Genomic DNA, 26,176 nt, shown 5'->3' with positions numbered 1-26,176 from the left:
AAGGAAAGTGAAGAAAAAAAATGCTACAACTGACACATCACAGCAGTTATTTGGGGGGGGGGGAAACCTCTTGGAAAGTGGAGTCGGGTATCACATAGTTTCTGTTTCAGCTGGGAAAATCAGTTCTGCATTTCCCCTAAGTTCTGCAAGGGTCTGGGTGTCTAAGAAGCCAAAACATTACAGTTGGGTTTGCTTGCCAAATTAACAACCCTCCGGCAAACGAGAATGTTCACCCTGAAATATTTTCTCCCACCTTTCATGTTTTTTTATTTAGATGTGTGTCAGAAATGATAATCTGTTTACCGGTTAATTATTCCACCAGTGTGCCACATAGTGGTCCAGTCAACAGGTGCTCTCCATCCGATTTAGGCAGGCTATTTAGAAGAAATACCTGTTTGGGAGATAGCTTCCCTCCCTTCCTCTCCAGAGCCAGTCATCAAGAGCAACGCCTGCCTGGCCCAAGCTATCAATATTTATTTACAGTGGTACCTCGACTTGCGAAGACGATCCGTTCCGTGGCCGTCTTCATAAGTCGAAGTCTTCGGTTGTCGAAGTGCCACATGTGCACATGCGCGAAGCGCGATTTCACGCTTCTGCGCATGCGCTGACCGAGCGCACCGCTTTGCGCAGGCGGAGAACGTGCATGTGGGGTGAAATGACTTCCGGGACTGTCGACTTCGGAAGTTGAAACCTTCGGAAGTCGAAGTGTTCAGTTGTCGAGGTACCACTGTATTCGACTTACATGCCACCCTTCAACCTGATGACTCGCAAAAGTTGCTGAAACACAGTCCCAACTTTTCGTACTATTAGCAAAATTCAACCATATCCAAAGGGCACCAGGTTTAGAAAGTCTGTCCCAAATGAATCATAAGAGTTGGAAGGGACCCTGAGCATCATCTAGTTTAACCCCCCTGCAATGTAGGAATCTCAGTTAAAGCATCCATGACAGATGGCCACCCAACTTCTGCTTCAAAACCTCCAAAGGAGGAGAGCCCACAACCTCCCGAAGGGAGACCGTTCCGCTGTCAAACAGCTCTTACTGTCAGAAAGTTCTTCCTGATGTTGATGGAAAACAAGAATAATCAGCAAGCCTAAGCTGGGTGGATATTGGCAAATGAGTAAAAGGAGAGTTCCCGGGTCAGTTGTATTTATCTGTCACCATCTAGTGGTCCAGACCCCAGGACTTTACAGAGCGCTCCTCCAATTGCACAGTGAGGGAACCTGTATTGTCTGGATTTCGGGTAAATATATGCTTTGAACCACCCTTCTACTGAAGGCTGCTTCAATGGACACCTTTACATTTCATTCATAATGCTTGGTGAAGCTATTGAAGAAAAACTAGGAAGGCCTTGTGCATCTCCACCTAGACACATTCTCTTCATCTGATTGTCCGGAACGTAGGAGCTCCCCTAATGGCATGTCTTTGGGTTTCACCAGGTGGTATGAACATAAAGACACCAAAGAGCTCTGCTGTATCAGGCAGGTCAAAGGCCCACCTAGCCCAGCATCCTATTCTTACAGTGGTCAACCAGATAGTTATGTGATGCCCCAACGGAGGGCAAAAGCACTCTTCCCCGCTTGCAGCTCCAGCAACGGGTCCAGAGAGCCATGAAGTGGAGGCAGTACATAGCCATTGTAGCCAGCAGCCATTGATGGACGAATTCGCCACAGGTGGGGGGCACAGATCACAGTTTGGGAACTCCTGGCTTAGTTGAATGCAAGGGGTTTTGCTTTTTCAGAATCCAGACAAATGCAGAGACCCTTACCGCCATCATTTCCAGCTTGGCAGGATAAGCAAGATCACCCGGGGCCGGTTTGTAGCCTATAATGTCAGTCTGGATGTAGATATGCGTTCTGTAGACCAGGCGCTCTTGAACATCCTCCCACATCTCCCGAACTCCAGCAGCAAATGCAGCCAGCTGTTCCACTGTTAGAAATAGGCGCAAAATTAAAATCATTAATTTCTCCTCATTGAACTTCACTGTTTGGCTAAAGGCTTAACAATTAGTGTTGGTCAAATCATCGCAAGAGGTGTTGAAATTTTGGGAGGTTGGATAGTTACAATGGAAAGGTCTCGATGGTGGGGTGCACATTTTTATTCTTATTTATTTATGATTATTACTATAGACCTCTTCATCCGAGGATCACAGAGCGGTTTACAATATAAAAACACAAAAATGTGTAACATAGTTAAAGAACAATTAACAACTCTTCCCCCCCCCCCCCGCCTGCCGACACTGCATAATTATGGTTGTGAACAGATGCACAGATGTTATAATACTGTAACACGTATTATAATAATTTCTATCCAGATTAAAATCATTGTGGATTTTCAGCTTTAGAATTCACACTTTGATATAAAGACAGTTTGATTTTGGCTACTGCAAATCCAGCCCCATCTGTACAACTGCTGAAATACACTTTAAGCAAGAAACAAAAGACACAAAATAAAAACTGGTTGTCTTTCTTGGACACCAGTGATTAGGCGGCGGAATCCTGATTTCCAAAATCAGGATATACTGGACAAAAATGTATGGTGGTTATAATCAATGGCATACTAAAACTAAGACGAAGCTCAAAAAATCACTGTTATGTTTCTAAGCAATATTTATTATTATTATTATTATTACTTATACCCCGCCCATCCGGCTGGGTTTCCCCAGCCACTCTGGGTGGCTCCCAACAGAGGACTAAAAACAGAATAAAACATCAAACATTTAAAAACTTCCCTAAACAGGGCTGCCTTCAGATATCTTCTAAAAATCAGATAGCTGTTTGTTTCCTTGACACCTGATGGGAGGGCGTTCCACAGGGTGGGCGCCACCACCGAGAAGGCCCTCTGCCTGGTTCCCTGTAACCTCATTTCTCTCAGTGAGGGAACCGCCAGAAGGCCCTCGTGGCTGGACCTCAGTGTCCGGGTTGAACGATGTGGGTGGAGATGCTCCTTCAAGTATACTGGGCCGAGGGCATTTGGGGCTTTAAAGGTCAGCACCAACACTTTGAACTGTGGTCGGAAACGTACCAAAAGCATGACGGATTGGTAAGTATTCACTGATACTCATAATGTATAAATTCTTTGGGTATAATTCACCATTTTAAAAAATTACTTTTAATTTTTTTTTTGCAGAGGTGGAAGACTTCCTCCAGCCCTTTAGCTTTTTTATAAAAAAAAAAAATTAAGAAAACTAACTACAGTGGTACCTCGGGTTACAAACACTTCGGGTTACAGACTCTGCTAACCTAGAAGCAGTACCTCGGGTTAAGAACTTTACCTCAGGATGAGAATAGAAATTGTGCCGCGGCGGCAGCAGGAGGCCCCATTAGGTAAAGTGGTACCTCAGGTTAAGAACGGTTTCAGATTAAGAACGGACCTCCGGAACGAATTAAGTTCGTAACCAGAGGTACCACTGTACCTACCAGTAGTCATAAACAACATTATAATCAAATAGTTCTGGGGAAACGCGTTCACTTGAAATATAGGTACATTATCTACTTGACATCAGAAGGCAGTTTCGCTAGAAATACTGTGCACCTTGTAAACTTCAGCACATCTGAACTCTTGCAGATGGTAAGTGAACAAACCTGAACTCAATGCACATAATAAACGAGGGAGAAAGGAATCACATCAGCTTAGGCTACTGAAAGTCCTTGCCCTCCGTAGTCATTCTGCCATGTGGAAATTTCCTTTGGAGGCAAAAAAAGGCCAGCATATCCCCTGCCTGCCTCCACCCCATCCAGGCAAAAATAGTTGCCTAACTTCTTCTATTCCGCTGCTAATATCAGCTCACATTTCGTCTGTGCATGAAGGTGCTGGTTTCCAAGAGCTCACTTTACTTGATTTTGGGCACTGGAATGTTTAATAAGCAAGAAATCGTGCCTGACAGAACCAGTCCAAACAGGATTTAATGGAACTTGGTCACTGTAAAAATCAGATTACAACGTTGGACGTTTTAATTTAAGAGACGTGTGTTAAGTTGAAACGGCACAGGTGGTAAATCCTATATATTCTAAAACCCATGCCATTCCAGTCTGTTAAAAAGATACTTTTGATCAAGTGTTTGGTTTCAAAATCTTAATTTTACAGTTACCATTGTTTTGCACGTGATCTTCAAGCATTTCATTTTTGAGAATCCCACAGAGCTCAGACAAAGTTTCTAAGTGAATTACATGGATGATCAGTGGCCGCAAGACATCATATAAAGACAGGCATAGCTTCTCCAAAAGTTCGCTGTAAGACAGAAAAACAAATCCAGTATGGGCTATAAAAGATGGTGTAAACTGACACATACATTTCTTATGGCAGTAGAAAACGACATGCAGCTAAACCAACATCACTTACAATCTGGGCCATGCCATGACTATCACTAATATCAGAAGAACTCCGTCTTTTGCTTCACATCAAATGCTATCATCAGTACTACTAATTGATTAAAAATCCAAACAATTTCATTTATTGAGTCGTTATATTAGCTTATGTATTGTTAAAAATTCTGGCATTTGACTAATAGATTAAAATTTATATGACTGACTGATCAAGTCTGCATTAAATCTTTTGTTTTCAGATACTGCAAGCAACATCATACGAGGCAGGAAACCTGGAAAAGGCGTTCCATGCTGAGAGACTGAAGAGTTTTCGACACTGATCCCAATATTTCAAAAAGCAACAGAGCAGGAACACTCTATTTTTATTTTTTTATTTTATAATATGACACTCAGCCAGCTGAGCTGTATTAGGAGCCAAAGAACAGAAACCCACACAAAAGTACATTCAGCAAAAACAAACCTGATGGCTAGTCAAATCCCCATTCTTTGGACTGGACCCACACGTAGGCACAGAAATCAATAGGACTTGAATTGCGACTAAATTAAGTCCCATTGATTTCAGTGGATCTACTGAGTACTGTAAGCGCGACTAAGTCCAGATTCAACCCTTTATGACAGGCATAGGCAAACTCGGCCCTCCAGATGTTTTGGAACTACAATTCCCATTATCCCTAGCTAACAGGACCAGTGGCCAGGGATGATGGGAATTGTAGTCTCAAAACATCTGGAGGGCAAAACATCTGGAGTTTGCCTATGCCTGCTTTATCAGTTAGAACAACTGCTGCACAGTTAGAACAACTGCTGTCTTCAGTGTTTTCAACTGCAGGGAGGTTTTTGAACAGGCACCCCCAAACTGCAGCCCTCCAGATGTTTTGGCCTACAACTCCCATGATCCCTAGCTAACAGGACCAGTGGTCAGGGATGATGGGAATTGTAGTCCAAAACATCTGGAGGGACAAAGTTTGGGGGGGTGCCTGTTTTTGAGGGATATCCAACAGAACGTGCTTAAAACAGGGCTTCCCAAACTTGGGTCTCCAGCTGTTTTTGTTTTTTTGACTACAACTCCCACCATCCCTAGCTAGCAGGACGAGTGGTCAGGGATGATGGGAGCCGTAGTCCAAAAGCAGCCGGAGACCCAAGTTTGGGAAACAGTGGCTGAGAACATTCCTCAGACCCTTAGAACCCTCTGCAGACTGTTGTGTGCATTTATGGAAGCCCACATATTGGGGGACATGAGAGCGGGACCTGCAGTTGCCCCCCACCCCCACCCCAATGTTATGTTTGCATGCGGAAGCAAATGCATGAACAAGAGTTTGAGACATCCTTATGTCAACAATGTGGTGCAACAAAAAGCAATGTCCTATGTGATACCCACTCCAGTTTGGGTGTTGGTTTTGTGAAGAACTCATCAAACAGCTGATGTTCATCCTGGCACACATGGACCATAAAAGCACAGCCACTTCGCACCTGAAATGAGAGTTAGCAAAAGGTCAGCCCATGTGTATTTAGAAAGGAAGATGCAAATGATGCAAGTATTTAAGTTTAGTAAATGGTATTTATATCTGTACTGATCCAAAACACACTTCAGGCAACTCCCCGTTTAGGCAGGGGTTGCACTCTGAGGCACTGTGCGTCAGCGGCACATGTGTAAGCCCATCCTGCACTCCCCTGCAGTGCCAAAAATGGCCTGTAATTTAAAAAGCAATCATACAATCTCTTGCAGCTCCTTTGGGAAATTTTGATTTCATTAGCCTAGGAACACTGGGAGAGAGGGATAATTTTATTTTTAAAATCAGGGTGTTCTGAGATGCAGAAATGGCTGCAAGGCAGACTGATCTCCAGGAATAAGGTGAGAAGCCAGTCGTTTGCACTGAAAGCTGGCTGGGGTGGGGCGGGATTGCATTATTAAATATTTAGCAAACATTGCTGATTTTCAAATGAATTCAAAAGGAATCCAAGGATCAAGAAAATTCAAGTTCACACAAAGTGTCTTACCAGAGCACAATGATCTCTGCTGTTTCGGTTAGTTAATTCTGTCACAGTGCTAGTAATACTAGGCCCTAGTAAGAGCTCCCTCTGATCAAGGTAGCATTGATGGATTTCGTTTAGCAGTTGCCGGTACCTAGACAAAGAGGAGAGTTAGGAAGCATCCACCTTCACAGGAAGGTTTAATCTTAGAGCTAATAACTTACTGCTGCTTTGGATAGTAAAAACTCATGCATTCTTATCACTGATGTGACAAATTTGTGTCTAGGAGGTATCCCTTTAGACTGCGAGTGTGGTTTTCTTTAACAATATAAGGCAACCTTCCCACATCTCTCTAGGGCAGGGTTTCCCAAACTTGGGTCTCCTGTTGTTTGTGGACTACAACTCCCATCATCCCTGACCACTGGTCCTGCTAGCTAGGGATGGTGGGAGTTGTAGTCCAACAACAGGAGACCCAAGTTTGGGAAACCCTGCTCTAGGGCAACGTGCCACAAGGGACAGCAGGGGTCTTATTCCTTTTATAGTTCCATGGGGGGGGGGGGAGAATACATTTTGGTAGATGAAGCTTGTCATGCAGGTGTAAGGAAAGTGACGCATACTGAAATTTCCTCTTCAATTATTAAATATACAGAGGATCGATCTACCTTTGCCTTTGGTTACCTTCTCTCTCCCCCCCCAAAAAAGAAAAACCTACTCTAAATAAAAAAAAGGAAATGGTGGTTCTACTGTTACAATACACCTTATGCTGGCCCCCGACATATCAGATGAAGACTAAATTGATTTAATATTTTTGCATCAGACTCAATATTTTCAAGTACAAAACACAATCCTTGCCATTGACTTAGTTTCTGCATACTCACTCTGGCATCTTCTCAGACCGCTGCTCTATTTGCTCAATAAGTGTCTAGGGAAACAAGAAGAAAAAAACTGAGAACATTCTAATGTTTCCCTAAAGGTAAAGGGACCCCTGACCATTAGGTCCAGTCGTGACCGACTCTGGGGTTGCGGCGCTCATGTCGCGTTATTGGCCAAGGGAGCCGGCGTACAGCTTCCGGGTCATGTGGCCAGCATGACAAAGCCGCTTCTGGCGAACCAGAGCAGCGCATGGAAATGACCTATTTATCTACTTGCACTTTGAGGTGATTTTGAACTGCTAGGATGGCAGGAGCTGGGACCGAGCAACGGGAGCTCATCCCGTTGCGGGGATTCGAACCGCCGACCTTCTGATCAGCAAGCCCTAGGCTTTGTGGTTTAACCCACAGCGCCACCTGCATCCCCTACATAGGGATATTAGAAACATTCAATTACAGTGGTACCTCTAGTTACGAACTTAATTCATTCCGCAGGTCCGTTCTTAACCTGAAACTGTTCTTAACTAAAGGCGTGCTTTCGCTAATGGGGCGTCTTGTTGCCGCTGCACCACTGGCACACGATTTCTGTTATAATAATACTAATAATTTATTATTTATACCCCACCCATCTGGTTGGGTTTCCCCAGCCACTCTGGGCGCTTTCCAACAAAATATTAAAATAAAATATTCTATTAAACATTAAAAGCTTCCCTAAACCTTCAGATGTCTTCTAAAAGTCAGCTGTTTATTTCCTTGACATCTGATGGGAGGGCGTTCCACAGGGTGGGCGCCACTACTGAGAAGGCCCTCTGCCTGGTTCCCTGTAACCTCACTTCTCACAGGGAGGGAACTGCCAGAAGGCCCTCCTTGGAGCTGGACCTCAGTGTCTGAGCAGAACGATGGGGGTGGAGACACTCCTTCAGGTATACTGGACCGAAGCTGTTTAGGGCTTTAAAGGTCAGCACCAACACTTTGAATTGTGCTCGGAAACGTACTGGGAGCCAATGTAGGTCTCATCCTGGGACAAAGTTCTTAACTCGAGGTGACTCTTCCAGGTTAGCGGAGTTTGTAACCTGAAGCATTTGTAACTCGAGGTACCACTGTAGTCAGTCTGTTGGCCGTTTTCCTTTTTCTAAAGAACTTGCAGCACACAGTGAATATGAGAGTAATTCATACTTCCAGGCTCCTTCCAAACCACAGGCACACACAACAGTATCCTCAAGAACTGGATCAGGGATTTGAAGAATACAAGCAATGTCGTAGTGAACATATGCGTAAGATATTACACTCTTACACTAGAAGACTTACAGTTTCCCAAACTTGGGTCTCCAGCTGTTTTGGGACCACAATTCCCATCATCTTTGAGCACTGGTCTTGCTAGCTAGGGATGATGGGAGGTGTAGTCCAAAAACAGTTGGAGACCCAAGTTTGGGAAACCCTGAATGATAAGCGTTTGCACATGATTCAATAGTGTAGTGTATAACAAAGAAAATTCCACAAAGGTGACCAACCCGTCACTTATGAGCATATCTTTGAGTACCCCTTCTGCATACCTGCCAAGTTGCTGTCAGAGAAATAAGGGACCGGGCCGGAAATAGCAGACCGGAAGTAGCGCTGCCGCCATTTTGGAACTGGGCGGAGCATGCTCAGAAGTGACTTTTGATGCTGCTTTGCCCAGTTCCAAAATGGCCACCGTGCCAGAAGTCGCACGGCAGCCATTTTGGAACTGGGCAGAGCAGCATCAAAAGTCACTTCTGAGCATGCTCCGCCCAGTTCCAAAATGGCCACTGCGCCAGAATAAACCGGGGGGGGGGGAACAAAAAAATCCGTTTTTTCAGCTAGGAACAGCTGGAAAAACGGGGATTTCCCAGGGAAAACGGGAGACTTGGCAGCTATGCCCTTCTGTCTACCATAGTTTGGCAACTTACTCTGACTTTGGGTGCAGCAGCTCTGAACTTCACATAAAATAACGTAAAGGCGTTGTCTGAATTTGGTACAACTGAAGGCTCCTGAAAGAAAAGAGAGAGAAAGAAACATCATGCGCGATATGAGCTTACTAAATAATAAACTATTACACAGTGACTGCAAAAACTCCATACACTGTACTGCCATGTGCATATAACTAGATGCCACTAGCTGGGAAAGGAGAACACAGAAGCAAGTTCGTAAACTGTGCACCCAAGGAAAATATAACTGGCATGCAGTCCTCTTCAGATAAACAGCCCTCTAGGGAGCCTCCCCAGCCAGGTTTAATTTGTGAAATTCACATCCTTCTCGTTTAAGAAATTCACATCCATTCCAGATACCTGTGCAGTGAATGATTTCAATGTGGAAGCCCAGTTAAAGTATTAGCATATTCCCCCTAGGCTAACCAGAGGCTGAGGTGCCTTCTCCATTGTACAATTCTCTCCTGGTCAAAGAAAATACATACAGATTCTCCCTTTTGTACATCTTCTACAGTCCTGCCACCTCTCTCCCCAAAATGGGTCTGTTGACATTCTAATGAGGCACCCCAAACTCTTGCAGGCTGCCAGATGGCATCTTAATTGGATTCATGGAATCATAGAATCTTAAAAGAGTTGGAAGGGACCCAAGGGTCATCTAGTCCAACCCCCTGCAATGCAGGAATCTCAGCTAAAGAATCCACGACAGATGGCCATCCAACCTCTGCTGAAGGAAGGAGAGTCCACCACCTTTCATGTTCAATGGATTGTTGAGGAAAAAACACATTGTTCAAGTTCTTTACACACCACAGAAGTCTGTACATCATAAAAGTGTGTGTTGGATAAGACAACTATTAAATCTGCCAAACACCCAACATGCTGCTTCAGAATGTAAAAGTGCAGAGAAGAATCATAATAAGAAAGGTAAATTATTTGGGAGATATTCCCAAGATATTTTAGTTCAAAATAAACACTTACTCACTACTGGTTCTTCCAACTTACCCTTTTAATAAACTGGTTTGTGAGGTTTTGTAGTGTATTCACAGTGTATGTTTTCATGAGGTGCAAAGCTCTTGAAAGGCATTGTTTGGACCTTGCAAAATATACAGGATAATCCCTAAAGTTTGGCTGGAAAATAAGAAAAACAACAACGTTTTAAGCAAAAGCTAAGAAAAAGGGAATTGGAATGGACACAATACATCTTCATCTTTGAACTGAACAAGGTTATTTCTGTCTTGCACTAAATGCACGTTTTAAGAATCAGAAATAACACAATTTATCCCAGGAAAAAGCAAACACTTGTATCAGCAGACTTGGTGTCTCAAAAGAAAAGAGATGGACTGAAAGGGAATGATATGAAGTACACTGCCTTGAAATATGCAACGGAATGAGGAACAAATGCAGATGCTTTTAGGAGACTAACCATCAAGGCTGGCAGAGGTTTGTGAGAAGTTAATAAGCCCACATTCTATACCAAGCGAATTGTATTCAGAAGTTGTGTGATCGTGCTAGGGGGATGTAGAGGAGGGGAAAGAAGAGAAGAAATGTTTGTTAATTCCTCCTCTTCTCCTCTCTGTAGCCTGTCTCATGAAAAGCTGCTCTGAGTGTTGGGGGAACCTCTGTAACAGCATGGGATCTGGCATTGGGATCTACAGAGGAAGAGGAATTAGTTAAAATTGCTCCCTACCCCCAGGAATACCCGTTGGGGCAGAGTCATTTCTGTCTACAGAATGAAGTGTAGGGATTTAATCCATAAAGATTGTCACGGAAAGCATGAGGCCCCTTTTCAGTTCTGTCACTGGATTTATTCTATTTAAAAACCCATGAAAAACAGAATTGTGTACCACGAAGTAATGTAAACAGAGACAAAAAACTGAGCCCGACTTACATGTGATGAAATATATGCAATACAATCATCAAGTTTAGCCAGCATAGGGATGAAACCATCACTGTTTACAGACAATGTAGGGGAATTCAGTTTCTTGAAGAGAGAAAAATAACATGTCATATAAGTAACAGCAAGAACAACAACAAAAGAAATCATGGCACTATTCAGCACTACTCATTAAAAGTCTTCCAGTAATTAAAAGAACAATCAAGGAAACTAACATTGGGGACAAGTATTTTATCCAGTCATGTCCCATGCCTCAAGTGATGAACATCTGGGTGGCTGCATGTTCTCCACCCCTGCTATATAAGGTCAGATTCAGACTTAGAAATCAGAAATTCAGAAATCAGTGAGACTTAGGTTAGTCATGACTAGTTTAAGTCCAACTGATTTCAGTGGGTCTACCATAAATATGACTAAGGCTCGTGTTGCACTTTAAACCAAACCATGGTTTAGTGCAGGCATAGGCAAACTCTGGCCCTCAAATGTTTGGGACTACAATTCCCATCATCCCTGACCACTGGTCCTGTTAGCTAGGGATCATGGGAATTGTAGTCCCAAAACATCAGGAGGGCTGGCATTTGCCTATGCCTGGTTTAGTGTAAGCGTATGAGTCCCCTCCAACTGCTGCTGCACTTCCATGAGCTAAGCCATGGTTTGGATTTGCATTATTGTCCGAACCAGAGCTTCTTGTTTGTCTCTTCCTTGGTTACAGCTTGTGGTTTGTCTGCGCTGAGACAAATCATGAGCTCGGGTTGGGGTGAGGTTCTTTCCCACAAGTGAAAAGAACACTCCATTGCTACCAGCCCACTTTCCACTGGTTAGCCGGCAGCAGGACCAAATGACTGCACTTGCACATTCAAGCTATAAGGTATGGGTTGGTGTAACATTATTCCAAGATGCAACCCGTACTATTTTTCCTCTTAAAACATCCTCAGAATATGTTTCTTCTCATCAGCCCATGGAACATAAATGCATTTTAAAATTATTTTGCTCAAATATCACCCAGGATGCCCTATTTTAACACTCTCAAACTGCAGCAACCAAACGTTCAATGAACACGGCAAACGGTGCCCCAAGTGGGGAACCTTACCTAGTTCCTTACTATCTATACTCGTCATTATCTGCTTACTTACTGTAAATTGGTTTACAATGTTTTAAGTAAGCATTTTCCTATGCAGAATTTTCCGAACTTTCAATATAATTGTCTTTCGGCATAGCCACAGCATCAAAAAACATGAGTAATGGTGGTTCATTCAATAAATTGCAATAAATTTCTAGCCCCATCACATACTGATCATTCATTGCATGTAACTGTATGCATATTTTATATTTTATTTCACCCACATAACAAGAGACAGTGACTGGCTTAGGGACAGCCACTGAGCTTTAATCTGAGTGGGGATTTGAACCTTGGTTTCCCTGGCCCCAGTTGACACTCAACTCACTGCTATTAACCTCGGTTGCTGCATTTCCTGGAAAAATATAATTATTTCTATTTGTATTATGATTAAACAACTTTCAGTCCCATTCTATAGGTTACCATTATTAATGTTCTTATTGAAATTATTCGGCTATTTTATAATGCCCTGGCCAAAGAATCTGCAGTTGGCAACAGTTGGGCCTAATAAAGAACATTTCTCCAGCGCCCCTTGGAAATTTCCTCCTTCCTTGTTTTTGAAGACCAAACATAGACAGGAGGCTTAAAACCACTTTAACAGAACAATCTTATGCATGCTCTCTTTACTGGATTTTAACATAAGAAAAATGTTTTACTGGATTTTAACATAAGAATGCTAATTATTAATCAGAGCATGCAACTCTTTAAAGTCTCCAGAAAGACATGAATCTTAAGTGGGAAAAGATTTTTGGTCTTTTTGTGTGTGTTTCAAAACAATTACTTACCGTATTAATATTTTCCAGTTCATTAAAATATGACAGTTTCTGCTGGATATTTTCTGCCAGGTCCACAAGCTCTGACTGTTCAAGGAGAAATATAAATTATTTTTAGAGGCAGTTAAAAACATGGAGTTACACTGTACGTCAGGAGAGGACAACCTGTGGGCTGATTATACTAAAACAATGCCATACATTTTGTTACATTTTTACTTGCATATAAAGGTGTAAGATGAACTTGGTGAATCAACTATTTATATTAGAACACACTTACATCTGAAGCCATTTGCTACAATGGGCATTCATCTATTTCGGTTAGAAAGCATAAGTCGAGTTTAAAATCTGGAACTTTAGTTCAAACCTTTTTCTGGTCCAATTTAAGGCTGATATCACCCTATTCAAAAAGTCACTCTCTGCCAGAATATAATCCGTTCTAGAAAGGGTCCACTGCTCAGAAGAAAAGGTTAAAACCCCAGCTTGTCAGGTGCACTTCTTGCCACACATCCCTTGTTTCCTTTACAGCTGGTTATCATAGGAATTGTAAGCACTAAGAACTGTTCACTCTGTCTGCTTTTTTCCTCCTCCCTCCCCATCGTTTTTCCTCTTATGTGCCATGCGCCTTTGGGCTAAATGTGTTTAGCCTTTCGGCTAAAGAGCAGGATTAAAAATGCTTGCAAGAAATAATTAACGTAGCTATAGATGCATAGGAAGCTGAAGTGTTTTTCTAAGTATGAATCTACCTGCTCTTTCAATAACTGTTCGCAGGCTTCATGCAGCGTTCCCGTCTTGGTGGAAACAAAGAGATATTGCTTCTGTAACGACTCCAGGTGCTGAAGAGCACTGTTGACATCACTCAAGATAGCATCACATTGCTCTTCGAATCCAGACAAGTAAGCTCTCGTCTGCCTAGATAAATCAGAGCACAACAGTTACATATAGGCACGCATTTATCCTTTGAACTGATAGAATAGATTCAGAATAATAGCATGGGGAATCTGTGTAGTTGAACCTATACTGTGCAGACAAGCTTCCGAGTAATCTGGTCAACGAGTGGCTGTCTAACCTTATGCACATAAACCGGTCAACATCTGATGGAAACCAAGCGTGGCTTATTACAATCAAGGCCTGGCTGAAAATATATTACAGAACACCACCAAACTCCTTTTCAACTTCTATACTTGAAGAGCGTACTTGATGGCACATAGAACAGTTCAGGACAAAATACGTACTTTGCGAATTGCTCTGGAGAGCCTCGAAGTATGTGATGAACGCGACATAATCCAAACAATCAAGCAGTGGCGTTATGACCACGAAAAACAGCATTTGTCTCCTCCCACTCCAAGACACTGTTCTCCAGAGGCCCTAGGCATAACCACTTCTTACAGATTTTGTGCCAACTGCAGTACCTAAAAGACCTACTACTTCCTTCCCAACGAAGAGCTTTTATGCTTGCAAGACTAAATGCTTTCCCCTCTGCAGTGACCACAGGTAGATACTCACAAATTCCTTATCAAGCCCGTCTGTGTGCCTGCAATCGGGGAGTACCAGATTCACTGGACCATATTCTTTTGGACTGCCCTTTGCACAGCAAACTCCGCAAACAGATGCTGAGCAAGAAGTTAGACCTGCAACCCACGGCCCCGAGAGAAAGCCAAATGATTTTCCTCCTAGTGGATAGGAGTAATCTCCATCTTACCCGGAAGCGTTCTTAATGAATCATCCCTCTAGGGAATAGACAGGGTGAAGCAGAACAACCAAGAGCCTTGTGACCCTTGACAGCCTCACTCCTGGCCCTTTTAAATTTATCCCACTGATTTGAAATGTCTTAACTTGTAATGCCAATAAAGGTATTTGTATTGTATTGTATTGTATTGTATTGTATTGTATTGTATTGAGTGGAACGGGAGGAAGATGAAAACGAAGCATAGCACACACCAAAAGCACACAAGCACGGCAGGACATTCTCATAGGATGTTTGGCAAGCTGCCATTGTTGGATACTATGCCTTGATATTCCCAATTCAACCAGTGGGGTGGGGAGGCATATATACCTGTATTTAGCCCCTTCATCTTGATCCATCTGCGTATGGAGTTGATCAAACCATGAGAAGAACTAGAGCAAAGAAGGGAAGAGATTACTTAGGATGCTCTGGGAGAACGGCACCAATGGCATTTGGGCTGATGAAATGGGCTTATTAGGAAAGATAATCCAGTGTATTGCAACAATAGCACTGGTGGTAGAGGAGTCACTGGGCCGTTCCTTTCAAGCCCCTGTCCATGCTTCTTAACTGGACTGCAGAATTCAGAAGGTCTCCTCCTAAGGTAAAAAAAGTCCCTCCCAATTCTATGATTCATTCCTTTGCAATTACACAGAGGAAAGGGGGGGGAACCTAATGGAATGCTCTATTTAAAAAATAAAAATAAAAGCAACTGTCGGACAAAAAAAAGAGGTCCGCAGTGTTCCCATCGCCAGCCACTCTCACCCAACCCACTTCTCCTTTAGAATCTGACAACCTGTACAATGTCCCTGCCCTCTTGACCAAGTTAAGCACTATGGTCCAGCTTCTCTTCCTGGCCATGAGCTGCCAAGTACAGGCACCTCTGAATAGGGAGAGGGACACAGACAGGCCTCAGAAAAGGAAGAAAAAAGCAGGCATGCACAAGGACCTAAAGATAAAAGCCCAGCCAGTATTTTTGCCTATGTAATAAATAACATCACATTTAACACCTTATGTTTTGCATTTGGAATAAGAGAAGGCTTGATTTTTATATTATGTTTCACCTGCTGTGCTGTTTCAATTCTTTCATTTTCCATACGCAACATGGAAAACCCTTTCAAGAGGATGTCCTCTGTGGATTCTGGCACTGTTGCTGTCGATGTTACGGTTAATGATTGCTGACCAGGACTGCTAAAATCTTCAATAGGAAGCTAGACACAAATAAAAAATAAAAATGAATGAGTTGAATGCCTTAAACTGTTGTTTTAAAACTAGTTTCTTCATTACTTACTTGCCCCCGCAGAATGTTATAACACGTGGTATCATTCACTCAAAACCAGATCAGAATGCTTTTATGTCACAATTGTTCATTTAAGCTGAATAAACAGAAATACATGCAACTGATAGCTTTTACTCCCTTTTCTTTTCTTTACAACTGGATGCATCTGGAGTTCTGTAGCTCTGTTGTGCTCCACTGGAAGTTCCACTGGAACTCCAAAGCTGCAGTTTAACTTATTGATCTGTAGGCTAACATAATATACTCTGTAAAGGTAAAGGGACCCCGACCATTAGGTCCAGTTGTGACTGACTCTGGGGTTGCGGTGCTCACCTCGCGTTATTGGCCAAGGAAGTCGGCATACACCTTCCAGGTCATGTGGCCAGCATGACAAAGCCGCTTCTGGCTAACCAGAGCAGCACATGGAAACGCCGTTTACCTTCCCGCTGTAGTGGTACCTATTTACCTACTTGCACTTTGACATGCTTTCGAACTGCTAGGTTGGCAGGAGCTGGGACCACTGACCTTCTGATCAGCAAGCCCTAGGCTCTGTGGTTTAACCCACAGCGCCACCCGCATCCCTCATACTCTGTATTGGTGTCCAAAATCACAAAAAGCTGTGCAGGACACCAAGTTTAGATTACTTGGTTAAAAAGAGGTAGAGTGAATCAGAGCCTGGCAACATGGGACGGTCAGAATTCCACTTGGAAGAGGACACATCCTGCCAACATTTCTGCAGGATGCGCTTAGTACAGATTTATAAATGAGCCATAAAGAAGGCTGATTGCCGAAGAATTGATGCTTTTGAATTATGGTGCTGGAGGAGACTCTTGAGAGTCCCAAGGACTGCAAGAAGATCAAACCTATCCATTCTGAAGGAAATCAGCCCTGAGTTCTCACTGGAAGGACAGATTGTGAAGCTGAGGCTCCAATACTTTGGCCACCTCATGAGAAGAGAAGACTCCCTGGAAAAGACCCTGATGTTGGGAAAGATGGAGGGCACAAAGAGAAGGGACGACAGACGACGAGATGGTTGCACTGTGTTCTCGAAGCTACCAACATGAGTCTGACCAAACTGTGGGAGGCAGTGGAAGACAACAGTGCCTGGCGTGCTCTGGTCCATGGGGTCATGAAGAGTCGGACACGACTAAACAACAACAACAACAACATGAATGAGCACCCCAATTGAGCAGGCAACGTCCTGTACTGTAACAACTACCACAACCAACATCAAATGTGCAAACAATTCTAAATTCAGAGTTATGATTAAAGCATTCTTTAAAATGTGAGCCCATTTTTAATAGAGGTGTTCATCACCTCTATGCACAGCCCGAATTATAAGGTGATCAGGAGTGTGTCAGGTGAGGTTTTCACATACCCGAATCAGATTGTGCCATTAATGGGATGTTGAGTCACAACTCCCTAAAGTCCAGAGCTGTTCTACAGACTTGGGTGCTGCAAAATGCTGCATTTTGCCAGTTAAAATTAAGTGATTGCTGCATTTTAAGAAAAAAGCAAAAGTCTGCTTAGGGATCTTTACCTGGGAACACATGGAGCAAATGTATTTGGGATCAGGCTACAAATCAATTAATATGAAAGGTAGGCAGCTTTGACTGAAAGCTGTTGGAGCCCCTTACACTAACATGTCACAAAGACATACAAGCCATCGCGAATATCATCTTTGTTGCTGCACATCTAGTCACCAAACTCTGCCACTTTATTCTCACAATTGTGAATAACATGCACCTTCAGATCAATGACACTGACATGGGGACTTGCATGGCTCCACCATATGCCAAACATTTCCACAGCTGACTTGGAGCAATGCTTTCTCAGCGGCTGTCCCCAAAAAACCCTCTCCTCCACCCATGATACACTGATGGCATCTTTGGCATCCTGAAGCCACAGACAAGAGGCAGTGCAGAAATTCTACCAGGACTTTAACAACTGACACTCTCCACCAGTGCTGGATTTACGTATAAGCTAAGCAAGCTGTAGCTTAGGGCCCCACTCTCTTGGGGGCCTCAAAAAAAATTTAAAGAGGAAAAAAACCTGGATGTACATTTCCAAAATATAATATAAAAAACAAATAAAACAAAACCTACATACAGCAACAGTGGCAAATGGCCTTAGATACCTATTAGGTCTATAAATTACCATATAGCACATATTCAACACAAAAAACAGTGACAATTTGTTGTTGACAAAGGACAGCTGGATATATAAAGGGCCCCATTACCTTCAGTAGCTTAGGGCTTCATCAAACCTACAGTAAATCCAGCCCTTCTCTCCACCCCATTGATCTGAATCCAGGGCAGTCCACAAGGCAAGTATCCTCTCTGGACCCTACTATGCAACTGCATAATGAACATAGAAGCACCACTTAATGTTGGAAAACTAGGGGCTGCTACGCGCTTCCAACTTCCACCCAGAAGACATCTGTTCTGATCTGTCAGACTAAAGGATTTACAGCAGGCATTTCTACCAAACACATCCAATGAACTGACAAAGCAGATCAAAAAGGCTAGACTGATACCCAGGAAAAAGCTGCTACAGAACAGGCCCAGAAAATCATTACTTGCTGGCTACCTGCATCTCCTAGTTAAAACCACTCTAACATATCATCAAGGACCTACATATCCAAGACAGTGAAATGTCTCTCTCAAAAGCCTTGGGTGGTAGGCCTGCTCTTGCTAACAGACAGCCTAGGCAGTAAACTAAAACCACTTATCACCAGCAACAACAGCAAACACCACATCTACTCCGATAACACTATTACAGAACTAATAAAGTCAGCCACAACATCAGCGTTTCATGCACTTGCATGTCTCCCAATGCAAGAAATACGATCATCTGTCAGTAATGCTCTTTTGCATTACAGTACTATGACAAACAGACTAGTCTCTGCACACAGAAGAATCAATGGGCACGAATTGAAAGCAGGAGAGCTTTTCAGTCTATCAGGGCATTTTTAGTCCAAATAGAGGTAAGGTTTGCTGTTCCACTACTCATGCTAATTCACTAAGCAATGAGATGAGGATGTTTCTACATGGACCTCACTCCAGGTATCTGATGAAGTGGTCTAGTCCACAAAAGCTTATGACATCATAAATTTTGTAAGACTTCTAGATACCCAAGACTTTAGTTCTTTTTACCTTGCTTACACTGTAAATCATTTGGAGACAGAAGTATGTGGCTGGAAAAATGCTGTAACCCATTCTAGGCTCCTGGGAAATAGTGGACTATAAAGTAAACAAGCGACACGACACAACCATCCCTACAGCCTTCCTATCTGTAATATTTGCAACCATACCTTCCTCCAAGGAGCTCGTGGTGGTGTATAGGAATCTGAACCATTTTTATTCTCACAACAACCTTGTTCGGTAGGTTAGGCTGAGAGAGTATTACTTGCTCAGTACACAAAACAATACTCAAATTTCTTTTGCTTTTTAGAAAATGTGGCACCTGGATTCTGAGCAGAAAAGTAGCAGAGGCAAGAGAAGAGGCTAACCTTTTCTCCACTGGCAGTTTTCCCTGCTCCACGTTGCCGGATGTCCGCATCTGAGGGCAGGTCCTTTCTTTTGGCAGAGTGCCCACACCTGACTAATTTTTATATATATATACTTCTAAATACAGATAAATAAATACCAGCCCTGCAGGGCTTACAAAAATGCTTTTCTATCAAACTTCTCTGTTCAAAGTTTCAAAAATTTGAGAGAGGGAGAGAAAGAGAGAATGAATTTTAATTCTAGTCATGTTTAATTGTTTTTAATTATTGGGTCCCTTCCTCCAATGCTTTTAGCCACCATATTTTTCGCTCCATAAGACACACTTTTTCCCTCTCAAAAAAGGAAGGGGGAAAGTCTGTGCGTCCTATGGAGCGAAGGCCAGAGCCTAAAATAGAGCCAGAGCTGCGCACAGCGGGAAACCAGCTCTTGGGCTGCTTCCGTGACAGCGAGCGAGGTGAGAGGAGAGACGGAAGGGAGCCCCTTCCGCCCCTCCTCCCAGCTTCCATCCTTCCTTCCCCCCCTCCTCCCAGCTTGTTATTGTTTTAGTTAAATAAATTGTTTAAATTGTTATTAAGGAAATGTTTGCTTTTTCTCCTTCCAATAAAGGACAGCAGAAAAGTTGTCCAAAAATAAACAGTTAACTTATTAAACCTCACAATAATTTCATAATTACCATATCTATGTATTTCTAATAATATGATCAAATGAGTAATTTTTGAAATAACTGTAAAAATGACTCTGAAAATTTATTATTCCAAAAATGAAACCTACACCTGGTTGTAAATATTAAGATCATACCAGCAAGAATGAGACCTTCTGTAGAAGAATGATTTAAATCTTACTGACTAGTGATTTAAATTATAATTTAAATTGTGATTTAAATCAATTTGATTTTAAACAAATCCAACCTGATGGAGAGAGACCCTCCCATCCTCTGGACCCCCTGGAAACTCAACACACCTGCTGCACCTGGAACTGCGTGTGGAGAGTGCAGCTGAATAGGACACAGCTGCAAGCAGCCTGAGGAAGGACCAGCCACCTTGGGCCTGCCCATAAAAAGTAAGGCTAGAGTGAGAGAGTTCCCAGGAACTTTTCTCACTATGAGATTTTTGTGGGTGAGCTGAGAGTTTTTTGGGCCCTGGGTGGGAACCTGAAAGCTGAGAGGGAGGGTGTGTCAGAAGGAATTGATGTTGATTTATAGATATTAGTAACTTTGTATTAATAACTTTGTATTAGTAACTTTGTATTTGTTGCTTCAGTTTTCCATTTACCTCTTGGAGACATTTGTAATACACTAGACAGTATAAAAAAAATAATAATCCATCAATCACCCAATACTCATGGGGAAATGTGGCACAACCTTTCAGAGTAACCAAATGACGCCTTATTACACAGCATGACAGAAATCTGTGGTTTTATCAAGACAAGTTGTTTGCTGTGGTTAACAACCATTTTCACAAAATGCATTCCTGAATTGCAGAGGGTTGAACTAGATGACCCTTCCAACTCTATAATGCTATGATTCTGATTCTATGAAAATGCACCTTCTGTACCATGAAAATATATTATTATTATTACTACTACTACTACTACTACTATTAAAATAAACTCTCCCTAATTTAGGTGTCAGGCTAAAACATTCCTTTTTCAGCCAGGCTTCTGGCTGGTTCACATCTTAAGTTTAAATTGAAATTGAAATACGATTCTAAAAATAAAAATTGTATATAGTCATCTAAACAACCTTATATCAATTACTTCCCTCCTTCTCCCTCAGTGGTTCAGTTTGCATATCATAAATCCCTGCACATATATAGAGAGAGAGAGAGAGAGTGAGAGAGAGAGAGAGTGTGTGTGTGTGTGTGTGTGTGTGTGTGTGTAGTAGTAGTAGTAGTAGTAGCAGCAGCAGCAGCAGCAGTAGTTTCTGCACCGGGCAAAACAACTTCTATAGATAGATGGCTTACCGGTATGTAAAATATACAGGGATTTATGATATGCAAAGTGAACCACGGAGAGAGAAGGGGGATATAGATATAAATACACTGTATAGTATATTGCTTTGCCCGGTGCAGAAACGACTTCAAAGCAATACATTGCAATGGTCAAACAGAAGCTTATCTTGAGTTTAAATATTGCAACAACCATGTTGAAAGGAAATCCTCCCCACCTGCTCAATTTCTGCCTCCCAGGAGGAGGAGGATAAACGTGGAAAACCAGAAAAAGAAAAAGAGAGAGAGAGAGCGCAACACATTCTGCTCCCCTTCCTCAGAGAGAGCTTTTCCCTCCGCGGAGGTTCATGGCCCCATTGAAACCCCCCGCCCCGCTTCCCCTCCCAGCCAACCCTTCCAGGGACCCCGGGGCCTCCTGGCTTCCCTCCCTCCCGGCCTCCGCTCACCTCAGCCGGGGTGGGCAGGCAAGGCAGCGCTTCCCTCAGCTCCAGCACCGACTCCTGCTGCCGCTCGGTCAGGGGCGCCAGGGGCCTCAGGGGCCTCTCCCACAGGCTCAGCCGCTCCCGGGCTTCGCTGGGCAGCTCGGCCGCCATCCCTCCGCCGCTTGGGTGTTTCTTCTCCCTTTCTCCCCTCGCCCGGAACTATAACGCTGTCCGGAATCGTTTCCGAGGGGGTGATGGACAATGCGCTGCGCGGTCACGTCACTTCCGCCTCCGGCAGGAAGCGGCTGGCAAACGCTAGACTCAAGAGAAACTAGACTGAACTCGCCGGCTGGCTTCCGGGGTCCGTAGAAAGAAACGCACAGAGACTCGAATTAATCAGCTGGGTTATCCAGCTTGCAAAATGTTTAAATGAGCTATTTAAGCCGCTGTTTAATCTTTTTTTTGAGGGGGGGGTGTTATTTGGTTATCTTTTTGTTTTGATTTTATTGTAATCTTTTTTGCGGACCACCCTGAGACCTCCAGGGTATAGGGGTACAGAAATCCATTCAATCAATAAAGCGGGTTTCTGGGGTTATAACAGGACGTTGCCCCCCCCCCTCTCTCTCTTTCAGAGCAAAAGTGAGGAATTGCCCGTTTTATTTTGATTATTTCACGCTTTTATACGTATTGTGATTTTAGCATGAGACCTGGCAGTGTAACAACAACAATAAAAACAACAATTCAACAGCGTGGGGAACAACACCCAAATTTTTAAGGTGCCTCTGACTGGGTACCAGTGTTATCTTTTTCCTGACTCCTTTTTTGAAGGTCGAACAAAAATGTTTTGGTGTTCGCTCACCTTGCAGTTCAGTCCAGCAGTTATTAAAGTGTTTGAGCTGGAGCTCTTTCCTCAGCCTGGGTTGTGGCTGAAAGGTCTTGCTGGCAATGAGGAGAAGATAATCAAACTCTGCATCTGCTGTCCCTCCAACAAGCTCTGCCTTAAGAGGTCAGATGCAATGTTTTGTTTTTAATTTTTATTTATTCTTTTCATGTTTATACATTTTACTAATTTTACAATCATTTTAACATTTCAAAACTTGACTTCCTTCCCCATCTTTCTGCGGTTCCTTAAATTTATTTTTAATATCTTCTGCATATCCAAATTAACTTAATTTGCTCATTTATTCACCTACTTTAAATATATACTCTTATAAAACTGCAGGTTATTACAATAATCCGGCCAATGTTCTTATCTGTTTACAATTTATCTGTAAATATTGAATAAAACATTTCTTATATAAAAGGTTTGTTCTCTTGATTTCTTTTTCTTCTGGTAATAAGTTCAGATGCAATGTTAAAGCTCAAGGTTTAGCATCGTGGGAATAAACTTGGGTGAACCGTGATCACGAGTAGGAAACTGGAAACATTCACTTCTAGGTTTAAAACTAACCATGGTATCTTGTTATGCCTGACAAGGAGAAACTGTAGCTAGTTTAAACTACAGCTCATTGAACCAAACTTAGGATCAAGACATAGTTTCTGTTCTTGGCTTGTAGTCCCCAGTTCAGATGAAACAGCAACTATGGTTAGTTTAAGCCCCTACTTCCAATCGCCTTTCATGTAGTTTTAATGTCCTGTCCAAACTGGGTTTATGAGTGGTATACATTCAAAGGGTGTGGAGATTAAGGAATCTGAAGCTTAGCACACACACAAAAAAATCCAAATAATAATAAAAAATGCAAAGCCTTTCTGAGCCTCATCCTTGTTACGACGGTGACTGTGGAAAGTTGCATTTATGGATTCCTGCATTGCAGGGGGTTGGACTAGATGACTCTTGGAGTCCCTTCCAACTACAATTCTATGATTCTGTGATCTTTCCTTACATGTTATTCAAACCTCTTAGTAAAATGAAGGTATAACCATTTAAAACATTTATAGAAGCTCATCACTGCTTTCCTGAATCCACAACAGAACTTTATTCAGGTTTATGATGCAGGAGAGAGATAATTTTACAAATGTGAACTGCCTGCTATGCACCCTAACATCTCTCCCTGCAGCTTAACTCGAGTTTCAAGCACTTTCGGGATTCTTCATTCCAATCTCCGACTCCTCCATGGGATCCCAGGAGTGCAGCTGCTCGTGCAGAAGATCCATCTGAGCAATGATCTTACCGATCGCAACTTTGATCGCTTTTTGCTGGAGCTTCAGCTTTTGGTTCTCCTCCCAAAGTATTTTGTTCCCTCCTTGGATGGTCTGGAGGTCCTGTTTTTCTTCCCGTAGCGCATGGTTCTCTCTTAGGAGCCACAGAAGAGTTTCGTTCAGTTTCTGGACAACTTCAAGCGCCTCATTCTCCTTCAATGGCAATAAGGCTTTGTTTCTTTCTTGAACTGACAAAGCTCTCCTCTCCCCTTGGCTTTCCTGGACAGCTTCGGCTGCCTCAGCCGGTGCAGTCGTATTGCTGTCTTCCTGGCCTACAATTTTACTGGTTTCCTGGGCTGGGGTAAATTCATTTGCTGATGACTGAGCAGGTTGCTTTTCCTGCAGGAATGGGATGGGTTTCTTCTCCTCTGGGAAGACCTTCAGAGCCAGATTTTCCCGGAAGAGCTGGAGGGCTTTCTTCTCATCTCTAAAAACCTGAATGGCTTTCTCCCCCATACCATCCTTGAGCCCTGCTATGAGCGGAAGGGCTGCTAAAGGGTGGTTTTCTTTCTGGAGGACTTGCTGAAGACTCTCGTCATAAATAACCTGGATGCCCTTGTTCTCCATCCGAAGGGACTGCAGGGCCTTATTCTCATCCCGGAGGGCCCTGTTTTCCACTCGGAGGGCTTTGTTTTCCTCCCAAAGGGCCTTGTTCTCTTCCCAAAGGGGCCAATCATTGTGCATCTTCTTGCCGGAGTGCTTCTGTCGGGCTTCTGTGGCGGAAGAGAGTGCTGACTGAATATAGGTTTCATTCACCCATTTGCCATCGATGAAGATAAAGGTGTCGTCGCTCAGTTTGACCCGTGGTGGGATATAATCCATTTTTATCATCTAGCAGCTACATGTATCGGTTCAAAAGAACATCTGAAGGGCTGGATTACTGCATGAAACAAAGGGAGACACGTCAAACAATTTCCTTAGCAGTTCAGCAACAGTATTTATTTGCAAGCAGTACAAAAATCTACCATTGGCGCTTCAGAAACAACAGACAGGGAATCAAAAGACATTGCATTCATTATAAAGACGATAAATTATATGAAATTAAGCAATGAAACAAAGCTGTTTTCAAGTCAATACAAAGACCATAGCATATCCAAACTATGTTTTCACTTTCTCTTTGTGAATCCCTTGTTTCTTTCTTTCAATCCTTATTGATCTTTTGTGTCTGGCGAGTTTATAAAGTCACTTTGGGGGAGAAGGGCCTTGACATATAAGCTCTTGCAAAGTTTTAAGTCAACTCTGAGACTACCTAAACAGTTACTACTAATCAGCCTCTTCTCTTTGTGTACTTTTTCCTCCCAACATCATTGCTTGATCATTTGAGGGGCAAACCAGCCATGCACTTAAATACACAGCTATGTATCTTGTTTGTCACAGTGTACATGTATGATGAAGCAGCATGTTTTGGTGCTTTTATTATTATTATTTAAATAATAATAATTAGCCCAACTTGCCACATGTCAAGGTTTCCCCGGACATTTTGCTGATTCAGCAGAAATCCACCTGGATGCCATTTTTGCTGGCCAAATCCCAGATGTGTCCAGGAAGAGCTGGACATATGCCAGCCCTATCTTCAATACCTCCATACTGAAATTGAGATGGCAGAGCTAGAAGCCTTATGGAAAATATCCCCAATGGACACCAGTTCAGGAGTCTAGAAAGCTTTGTTCAGACAGCTGACCTGTATGTTAAGCTTTCTTCCTGCGGGCCCTCCAGGCTGTCAGTATTTCGCAGGAGGGAAGCAAGCTTATACCGGAACTTTCACAATCAAAAGTGGATTAAAGCACTCTGTTGCCGTAGCGCAACAAATCCACTTTTTAAAAAATACAGAGGGACTTTTTGTAGCTTTGCAGGAAAGTGATGGGGACGAACTGATGATAAACAGCAAGGTGTGTAAACACCCTGCAAGCAAATTGGGATGAATGTAGGCTGTTGTTATAAAACCACCCAGTAAACAAATCGGAATGAATACTCAATAAAGCTCAGGCATAGGCTGGGTGCGCACAATATCTTTAAAGCACATTGGAAGCAAGTTCTTTCCTTCAAAGGATTCTGGGCACTGTAGTTTGGTAAGGGTTGCTGGGAACTGTAACTCATGAGGGCTCATCCAGAATTCCTTTTGTGCTCTTGAGTGCCAGATGTTGAGGACCTGCATGTAATTCTCATCTTGCCAAGCTTGTTAACATCCTAGAAGTGACTGGCTGCCAATGGGTGGACAAT

General features: G+C 42.9%; 2 protein-coding genes across 5 annotated transcripts in view; both read right to left on the bottom strand.

Moving 5' to 3' along the window:
• The window catches only part of COG3 (component of oligomeric golgi complex 3), a 39,541-nt gene extending 17,552 nt beyond the window's left edge, over window positions 1-21,989 (bottom strand). Inside the window, exons 1-13 of the mRNA XM_035137371.3 lie at window positions 21,782-21,989; window positions 15,669-15,815; window positions 14,938-14,999; window positions 13,628-13,793; window positions 12,897-12,971; window positions 10,992-11,084; window positions 10,106-10,231; window positions 9,089-9,169; window positions 7,170-7,213; window positions 6,319-6,445; window positions 5,699-5,790; window positions 4,089-4,228; window positions 1,767-1,927 (exon numbers count right to left, since the gene is read on the bottom strand). Coding sequence (XP_034993262.3) covers window positions 1,767-1,927; window positions 4,089-4,228; window positions 5,699-5,790; window positions 6,319-6,445; window positions 7,170-7,213; window positions 9,089-9,169; window positions 10,106-10,231; window positions 10,992-11,084; window positions 12,897-12,971; window positions 13,628-13,793; window positions 14,938-14,999; window positions 15,669-15,815; window positions 21,782-21,928 — 1,461 coding nt within the window. The 5' untranslated portion in view covers window positions 21,929-21,989. The remainder of the gene's footprint in view (window positions 1-1,766; window positions 1,928-4,088; window positions 4,229-5,698; window positions 5,791-6,318; window positions 6,446-7,169; window positions 7,214-9,088; window positions 9,170-10,105; window positions 10,232-10,991; window positions 11,085-12,896; window positions 12,972-13,627; window positions 13,794-14,937; window positions 15,000-15,668; window positions 15,816-21,781) is intronic.
• Window positions 21,990-23,709: 1,720 nt separating this feature from the next.
• The window catches only part of CBY2 (chibby family member 2), a 32,534-nt gene continuing 30,067 nt past the window's right edge, over window positions 23,710-26,176 (bottom strand). For all 4 annotated transcript variants that reach the window (XM_088669452.1, XM_060275109.2, XM_060275108.2 and 1 more), the window contains one exon: window positions 23,710-24,836. In XM_088669452.1, coding sequence (XP_088525578.1) covers window positions 23,828-24,787 — 960 coding nt within the window. In that variant the 5' untranslated portion in view covers window positions 24,788-24,836 and the 3' untranslated portion in view covers window positions 23,710-23,827. The remainder of the gene's footprint in view (window positions 24,837-26,176) is intronic.

Source organism: Zootoca vivipara, chromosome 5, assembly GCF_965207765.1.
Source record: "Zootoca vivipara chromosome 5, rZooViv2.hap1.1, whole genome shotgun sequence".
In the NCBI taxonomy this organism is placed as follows: domain Eukaryota; kingdom Metazoa; phylum Chordata; class Lepidosauria; order Squamata; family Lacertidae; genus Zootoca; species Zootoca vivipara.
The sequence above is the reverse complement of the archived record's forward strand: the minus strand, read 5'-3'. Positions and strand labels throughout refer to the sequence as shown.